Source organism: Aphelocoma coerulescens, unplaced genomic scaffold, assembly GCF_041296385.1.
Source record: "Aphelocoma coerulescens isolate FSJ_1873_10779 unplaced genomic scaffold, UR_Acoe_1.0 HiC_scaffold_307, whole genome shotgun sequence".
Lineage (NCBI taxonomy): Eukaryota > Metazoa > Chordata > Aves > Passeriformes > Corvidae > Aphelocoma > Aphelocoma coerulescens.
The window spans coordinates 43876-52416 of NW_027183651.1; the positions used below are offsets into that span (position 1 = coordinate 43876).

The following is an 8541-nucleotide window of genomic DNA, read 5'->3' on the forward strand; positions in this document are numbered from 1 at the left end:
AGTCCCCCCCGGACCCCGCAGACTCCCCAAAATCCCCCCCAGGGCCCCCCAAAACCCCCCCGGGGGTCGCACACCGATGTCACCGTCACACCTTTATTTGGGGGAGGAGGACACACGCAGAGACCCCTCCCCAACATTGGGGACCGCCCGAACCTCCGGGGGGATTTTGGGGGGATTTGGTGGGTCCCAGGGAGGACTTTGGGGAATTTGGGGGGGGGGTCCCAGAGAATTTGGGGGATTTTGGGGGCTCCCGGGTGGATTTTGGGGGGCGTCCCAGGGCGGATTGGGGGGCATTTTAGGAATTTGGGGGGATTTGGGGGATTTTGAGGGATTTGGTAGGGGGCAGGTGAGGATTTGGGGGATTTTGAGGGATTTGGGGGGGAACTTGGGGAATTGGGGGGGTCTCAGGGGCGGATTTGGGGGGATTTTAGGAATTTTTGGAATTTGGGAGGGGGGTCTCAGGGATCCGCCCCTCCCCCCTCGAGCTCCCAGAGGCGGCGGCGGATTTTGAGGAGGGGGCGCAGGAGCCCCCCCGCCCCCACCGGGACCCCCCCCAGGCGCAGGCGGAACCCCCGGGTGGGCAGCAGGAGCGGGGGGTGCTCGGAGAAACTCTCGAAAATGTCACCTGGGGGGGACATTGGGGACATTTGGGGACATTGGGAGGGGGATTTGGGGAGTTTGGGGGACATTGGGGACACCCAGGGGGTCTGCGAGACATCGGGGGTGTCAGGGGGACACGAGGGGGACATCGGGGGGGGTGAGGGGAACACGAGGGGGACATTTGGGGACATCGGGGGGGTCAGGGGGACACGAGGGGGACATTTGGGGACATCGGGGGGGGTCAGAGGGACATGAGGGGACATCGGGGGGTCAGGGGGACACGAGGGGGACATTTGGGGACATCGGGGGGGTCAGGGGGACACAAGGGGACATCGGGGGGTCAAGGGGACACGAGGGGGACATTTGGGGACATCGGGGGGGGTCGGGGAGCTGGGGGCGGGGTCAAGAGAAGGGGGCGTGGCTTGAGAAGCTCTCAAAGCTGTCACCTGGAGGGGACATTGGGAACACCGGGGGGGTGACAGAGGGACACGAGGGGACACTTGGGGGACATCGGGGGAGTCAGAGGGACACGGGGGGGGACATTGGGGGGGGGGTTTGCAGGGGGGGGGGGGTCAGGGGAGGGGGCGTGGCTTGAGACGCTCTTAAAGGCGCCGCGCCCGGGAGACATTGGGGACACTGGGGACACCGAGGGGACACCGAGGTGACGGGGGGGAGCCGGGGGTCTCACGCACCGTCGGTGGCCTCGGCGCTCTCCTCGGGGGGGGGGCTCCAGGCCGGGGGAGGGGCGCGGCCCCGCCCCAGGCGGTAGTGGCGGAGTACGTGGTGCAGCTGCGCCGGCGACAGCGCCGGGAACTCGGCGCGGAGCCGCGACCAGGTGGCCTTGGGGACACGGAGGGGACATCGGGGACATGGCAGGACATGGAGGGGACGCGGCTCGGACAGCCCCGCCCGGCACCGAGCCACCCGCGGGGGGCTGACCCCGCCGGCGTCGCACGCCGAGGTGTCCCCAGGTGTCCCCAGGAGTGTCCCCAGGTGTCCCCCCATGTCCCCAGGTGTCCCCAGGTGTGTCCCCCCATGTCCCCAGGTGTCTCCAGGTGTGTCCCCAGGTGTCCCCCCATGTCCCCAGCTGTCCCCAGGTGTGTCCCACCCCCGCCAGCTGTCCCCAGGTGTCCCCACCTGCTCGAGGCAGCCTCTCGGGGTGCACAGGAGGTTGGCGGTGGCCGAGAGCTTCCTGAAGAAGTCGCCGGCGATGTCCCCGAGCCCGAGCGCCCCCAGCCCGTCCAGCACCAGGTCCAGATTGGTGCGGAGCCGGACCCCCACCCACCACTGGAAAAAGGGGCCGGCGCTGCCTGCGGGTTTGGGGGAAATCGGGAATGGTTTGGGGATTGGGGGATTTTTTTAGATTTTTTTCGGATTTTTTGTGATTTTTTTTTTTTAGGATTTTTTTGGTGATTTATTGGTGATTATCCCACTCAAATCCCCCCAAACCCCCCAAAATCACACCCAAACCACCCCAAATCCTTCCCTAAATCCCCCCAAATCCCTCCTAAACCCCTTTACGACTCCCCCAAACCACCCCAAATCCCCCTAAACCTCTCTAAATCCCCCCCGAATTCCCCCAAACCCCTTTATAACTCCCCCAAACCCTCGAAAATCCCCCCCAAATTCCCCCCAGATCTCCCCCAAATCCCCCCTTCCCCCCCCCAAAACCACCCCAAATCCCCTCTAAACCCCTCAAAACTCCCCGAAATCCCGCACCTTTCTCCATGAGGGCATTGAAGAGCGAGGCGTTGCAGAAGAAGAACAGGTACCCGAAGGTTTGGGACACCAGGTCGGGGTGCAGGTGACAGTCCCGGGTGAGTCCCAGCACGGCCCCGAACACGGCCAGGGGCGGCCGCAGCCCCTCGGGGACCCCCCCCAAATCCGGCCCCGCCCGCGGCTCCCCCGGCCCCACAAAGGGGTTGGTGTCCAGCAGGGCCGGCAGGGCCGAGTAGAGGGTCTGGGGGGAAGGGTTTGGGGTTAGAGAGAGGTCTGGGGGGATTTGGGGGCTCTCAGAGGCGTTTGGGGGGATTTGAGTGGGATTAGAGGGGATTTGGGTTGGTTTGGGGGAGTTGTAAAGGGGTTTGGGGGGTATTTGGGGGAGATTTGGGGGATTTGAGGGGCTCTGGGGTGATTTGGGAGCTCTCGGAAGGGTTTGGGGGGATTTGGGAGGAATTGGGGATGATTTTAGGTGTCTCAGAGGGGTTTAAGGGGTCACTGAGTGGCTTTGGGGAGGTTTGGGAGGGATTTGGGGGGTTTGGGGGATTTAAAGGGGTTTGGAAGTGTACCCAGGTGGATTTTGGAGTACCCTGGTGAATTTTGGGGTGCCCAGGTGGGTTTTGGGGTCACCTTGGTCAGGTAATAGACGCTCTGCTGGAACGTGGACATGATGACCTCATCCAGCACCCCCAAAGCCTCATCACAACTCTCCAGGTCCCGCTCCAGCTCCGGGCACGGCCCTAAATCCCACAGGATTCACCCCAAAATGCGGGATCAACCCCCAAAATCCGGGATAAAACCCTAAATCCCATGGGAATTGCCCAAAAATTCACCCAGGTTGACCCCATAACGACCCCAGGAGCCCTCCCAGTCCATCCCAGTCCATCCCAGTGCCACCTTCGATGTCCAGCTCCCTCTCCATGGCCAGCACGTGGCCCTGGGCCAGGTTCAGCAGCTCCACGGCGTTGGCCAACCAGAGCAGGAGCGGCCGCAGGTCCGAGGTGACCCCGGCCAGGTCCAGGGCAGGGGGGGGGTCCCCGTCCGGGGGGCTGGGGGGGACCCCAAAATCAGCTCCAAACCAGCTGGAGAGGTGAGAGACCCCAACCCCCCCCCAAGCCCCCCCAGAGACCCCCCAAAATCCTCCCAGAGACCCCAAAAACCCCCCAAAACCCCCCCAAAACCCTCCCAGAGACCCCCCAAACCCCCCAACCCCCCCAGAGACCCCCAAAACCCTCCCAGAGACCCCAAAAACCCCCCAACCCCCCCAGAGACCCCAAAAACCCTCCCAGAGACCCCAAAAACCCCCCAACCCCCCCAGAGACCCCCCAAAACCCTCCCAGAGACCCCAAAAACCCCCCAACTCTCCCCAAAGACCCCCTCAAACCCCCAGAGACTCCAAAACCTCCCCAAAAAACCTCTCAGAGACCCCCAATACCCCCCTCTGGGTTTTGGTTTGGTTTTTTTTTTTAGTTTTGGGGAGGTTTTGGGGTCTCTCACCTCTCTGGCTGCCGGTCCCCGATTTCCTTGATCTTCTCCTGCCAGGACAGACCCAGAGACCCCTCAGCGCCCCAGAATGATCCCAGCATCCCTCCCAGTTCAGTCCCAGTACGGCCCCAGTATCCCCAATGTCCCCCAATGTCCTCAACTGCTCACCCAGACCGTCTCCCGCAGCATCCCAGCCACTCTCCCCATATCCCAAATATCCCAAAAATCCCCCAATTCTCCCCTTTCCCCCCAAATTCCCCCAATCCCCCCCGATGTCCCCAAACGTCCCCAAATGTCCCCCCACTCACCCAGACCGTCTCCCGCAGCATCCCGGCCACTCTCCCCAGCAGCTCCGGGAAATGCCCCGCCGGGAACTCTCGAGCCGCGTGTTCCAAGCACAACCCCAAAAGGAACGCGGGGGCCAGACCCCCTAAATCCTCCCCGGAATCCCCCAAATCTCCCCCCGTGGACCCCTCCCCTAAATCCCCCCCCAAATCCACGTTTAGGATTTCCCTGAGCAGCGTCCCCTCGTCTTGGGGTCGGTAGCGGAGCTCGGCTTTTGGGGTTTCCAGCGCCGCCCTAAGCACGTCCCGCCTCTCTTGGGGGCTCCTCCCGCACCCTGCGCACCCCAAAACCCCCAAAACGCCAAGGGACGCGCGGGGAGGGGGCATCCACGGGGGTCGCGACCCCTCCCCAATTCGGGGGTCTTTGTAGAGGAGCAGGACGTGCTCCCCCAACCCTAAAAGGTCGCCGGGATTTAGGGCGGCTCTGCGGAGCAAGGGGGACCCGTTTAGGGTGGCGGCAGCGCCCCTAAAAGGTCGCACGGTGGCAGAGGGGGGGTCCCCATTGGGGTCGCTCCCTCCCCAGCCAGGGGTCGCCTGCACGAGACAGTGGCGGGGGAGGATGTCGGGGGCGCTCAGGAAGGTGTCGACCACCGAGAACGGCCCCAAATCCGACTTTTGTGGGGTTTCGGGGTTTTCTGGGGTCGCGGGAGGGGTTTCTGGGTTCCCCCCCACCCCCGGTTTTTCGGGGCGGCCGAAGATGTGTTGGGGTCGGGTCATGATGTAGAGGACGAAGTCCTGGGAGGGGAAAAAAGGGGGTTTAGGGTTTGGGGCTGATTTCGCCGGGATTTGAATGGGTCATTTTTCGGGTCACTTTTGGGGTCATTTTTGGGGTTTTTTCCTCACCTCTTTCCCGTAACCCCGCAGCAGCAGGAAATAGGGGCGGTCCCGGGGGGGCTGGATCAGACACTGCGACAGCAGCTCCAGGCTGGGACTCCCGTCCCCGGGGGGGGTCCCGGTGTCCGGGGGGGTCCCCGAGGGTCCCGGGGGTCCCGCGGGTGGGGTCCCGGTGCTGTCCCCTCCCCCCCCCGCCAGGCTCAGGGCCTTGCGCTGTCGCCGTCGCGTGCTCAGGTTCATGTCGCTGATGCTGCGGCGCATGGCCGGGGGGGGGGTCCCGGGGGTCGCGGGGGTCGCGGGGGGCAGGGGGCGCGGGACCCCCCGAGGCCGCCCGGGAACGGTTCCGGTGGAGGCGGCGGGGTTGGGGGGGCAGCCCTGGGGGGGGGACACAAAGGGACAAAAAGGGGACAGGGGTGGTGGCGTTGGTGGCGTTTTGGGGAGGGGGGCGCGCGGTGGTGGCAGCGTGGGAATGTGGGGAGGGGGTTTGGGGTGGCTAAGGGGGTGACACCGCCGCCCCCCAGGGGACATTTTGAGAGGTCTGGGGGGAGGGGACAATAACGGGCAGGGGACATTCCCAGGGGTCTGGGGGGGACAATACCGGGGTCACCCACCCAGGGGACATTGCCGAGGGTCTGCGGGGGCACTCCCGCGGCTCCGGGGCTGGCGACACAACAACCCCAAGGGCCACTCCCGCCGCTCCAGGGTTGTCGCCAGCCTCTCTGCCACCCCCAGGGCGCCACTTTGGGGGCTGTCCCCACTCACCCGCCGTGTCTCCATCGTCCCCGGGGTCCCCAGCTCTGTCCAGCTCCTGCCTGCGGCGGATCTCGAAGCGCCGCGACCACCCGGCCTTGGGCTTCCACAGCTCCTGCAGCACCAGCGGCCGCTCCCAGTCGCCCACCTCGCGCAGGTGCTCGCCCTGCCACCCCCCCCGCGCTGGTGGCAGTGCCACCTCCGGGTCGCCCCACCACGTCGCAGAGGGCGAATTGCCCGAAATCGTCGGGATTGAGCCCGTAGCGCTCGAGCGCCTCGCGGACGAGCTGGCGGGCGCTGGAGCGGGGGGTGGCCAGGACGCTCTTGTAGTTGGCCCCCCTGGAAATGGCCCCCCCGAAGATTTTTAGGATGCTGGGGGGTTGCTGGGGGTTTGGGGACACTAAAATGTCACCCGAGGGGTCGTGGAGCTCGGCGAGTTTCTTCTCGCTGGCCCAGCGGCCGCTCTGGGGGGCGGCACTGGTGGCACTGGTGGCACTGGTGCGGTGGAAGAGGTGGGACAGGCGCTTGTGGCGGGGGGGTTTGGGCTTGGGGGGCGCGGGGGCGGCGGGGCGGGGGTCCGAGGGGTCGCTGGCGCGGCTGGGCGTGTCCGAGGAGGTGGATCTGGGGGTGGAAATGGGAATTAGGGGGGGGAAATAATGGGGGGAAGATGGGATTTTGGGGGGACGGGAATGGGGGGAAATAATGGGGGAAATAGGGGGAAAAAAAGGGGGGAAATGGGGGGAAAAGGACGGGGAGAAACCCCAAACAGGTGGATTTGGGGGGGGGGGGGGTGGAATTTGGGGGTGCAGGGGAGGATTTTGAGGGGGTTCCGGGGATTTTTGGGGTCACACCGGACGGAGCCGGCGCTGGGCCAGCGGCGGCTCATCTTGGCCAGGCGTTTTTTGGGGGAATTGATCCAGAGCCCCACGGGGAAATGGAGCTTCCCGAAGCGGGGCGAGCCCTCCTTGCGCTCCTCGGGAAGCATCGTCTGCGAAACGGGGGAGAAGAAACCGGGATTTTGGGAAAAATCCCTTCCGAGACCCCAAGTTCCAAGGACACCCCCGCGAACCGACAAATCCCAACTTTTACCCCCCCGGAATCTCCCTTTTTGCACCCTTTTTTCCCCCAGGACCCCTCACACCCCAGCCGGGACCCTCCAACCCCCCGTTTCCCCGCAAAATCCCCCTTTTCTCACCTTTTTCCCCCCAAAATCCCTTTTCCCCAGCCTTTTGTCCTCCAGGACCCCTCAAACTCCTCCCGCGAACCCCCCAAACACCCCATTTCCCACGCTTCCTCCCCAATCCCACTTTTCCCACCCCAAATCCCCTTTTTCCCTCCATTTTTCCCCCCAAATCCCCTTTTTTCCACCCTTTACCCCCAAAGACTCCCCAAAAAGCCGCCCCTCACCCCGCTCCTGGCTCCCCGAGGCCTCGGCGGTGCCGAATTTCCAAAGAATTCCCGAGTTCCCGGAGAATTCCCCAATTCCCGGTTTCCCGGCGGGGGGGGGGGGCAGGAAGGGCCGAGCCGGGTCAGGAAATCGGGGGGGGCCGGGAAGGGCGGGGGGAGGGGAAGGGATGGAGGCACCAGGATGGGGGGGGAGGGGAAGGGGTGCCCCACAACCCCAAGTTGGGGGGTCCTGGGACCCCCGGGACTCAAATGAGGCTGGGGGGGGGGGCCGGAGGGGTGCTGGACCCCCTTCCCCCAAGGCCACAAGGGTAACCCCAGACCCACCCAAGGGGTTCTTGGAACCCCTCAAAGAGACCCCAGAACCCCTCACTGACCCCTCAGGGTGACCCCAGAACCGCCCAAAGAGTTCCCAGACCCCTCCATGGCCTCTTGGGCTGACCCCAGACCCCCCCCAAAGAGAGCCCAGACCCCTCCATGGCCCCTCAGGGTGACCGCAGAACCCCCAAGGAGAGCCCAGACCCCTCCATGGCCCCTCGGGGTGACCCCAGACCCCCCAAGGAGAGCCCAGACCCCTCCATGGCCTCTTGGGGTGACCCCAGACCCCCCAAAGAGAACCCAGACCCCTCCATGGCCCCTCGGGGTGACCCCAGACCCCCCCCAAAGAGAGCCCAGACCCCTCCATGGCCCCTCGGGGTGACCCCAGACCCCCCAAGGAGAGCCCAGACCCCTCCATGGCCTCTTGGGGTGACCCCAGACCCCCCAAAGAGAACCCAGACCCCTCCATGGCCCCTCGGGGTGACCCCAGACCCCCCCCAAAGAGAGCCCAGACCCCTCCATGGCCCCTCGGGGTGACCCCAGACCCCCCAAAGAGAGCCCAGACCCCTCCATGGCCCCTCGGGGTGACCCCAGACCCCCCCCAAAGAGAGCCCAGACCCCTCCATGGCCCCTCAGGGTGACCCCAGACCCCCCAAAGAGAGCCCAGACCCCTCCATGGCCCCTCAGGGTGACCCCAGAACCCCCAAAGAGAGCCCAGGCCCCTCAGGGTGACCCCGGCCCCTCACGATCCCCCCCCCGCGTCCCCCTCCCTCAGAGCCAGGCCCCGCCCCCTCTGCCCCGCCCCGCTCTCCCATTGGCCGAGCCTTTCCCGCCTCGCCGGGGCAGAGCAACGGGAAGAGCGGGGAGGGGCGGGGCCGGCAGGATTTGGGCGGGAAGAAAAGCAGCCAATCAAAACCCGATCTTTTGTTTGGCCACGCCCCGGAGGCGGAGCTTAACAAGCCCCGCCCTAACGCGCCGCTCGCGCCGCTTTCCACGGCCACGCCCCTCTGTTGTGGCCACGCCTTCTTCTCAGCGGCTCCACCGCGGTCCTAAAGCCCCCCCCCACCCAAAACCCCAAAATCGGCCC

The 8541-nt window shown here is 65.4% G+C and overlaps 1 protein-coding gene across 1 annotated transcript; it reads right to left on the reverse strand.

The window, feature by feature from the left end:
• Positions 1-86: 86 nt before the first annotated feature.
• On the reverse strand, positions 87-7198 carry RASIP1 (Ras interacting protein 1). Its single transcript, XM_068999255.1, is given in 14 exon segments — positions 87-625; positions 1293-1440; positions 1738-1910; positions 2320-2560; positions 2950-3059; positions 3217-3368; positions 3817-3854; positions 4113-4883; positions 4992-5255; positions 5257-5357; positions 5745-5911; positions 5913-6353; positions 6584-6720; positions 7140-7198. Coding segments are annotated over 13 exon segments (2907 nt in total). The 5' UTR covers positions 6718-6720; positions 7140-7198; the 3' UTR covers positions 87-458.
• Between the last annotated feature and the right edge of the window lie 1343 nt (positions 7199-8541).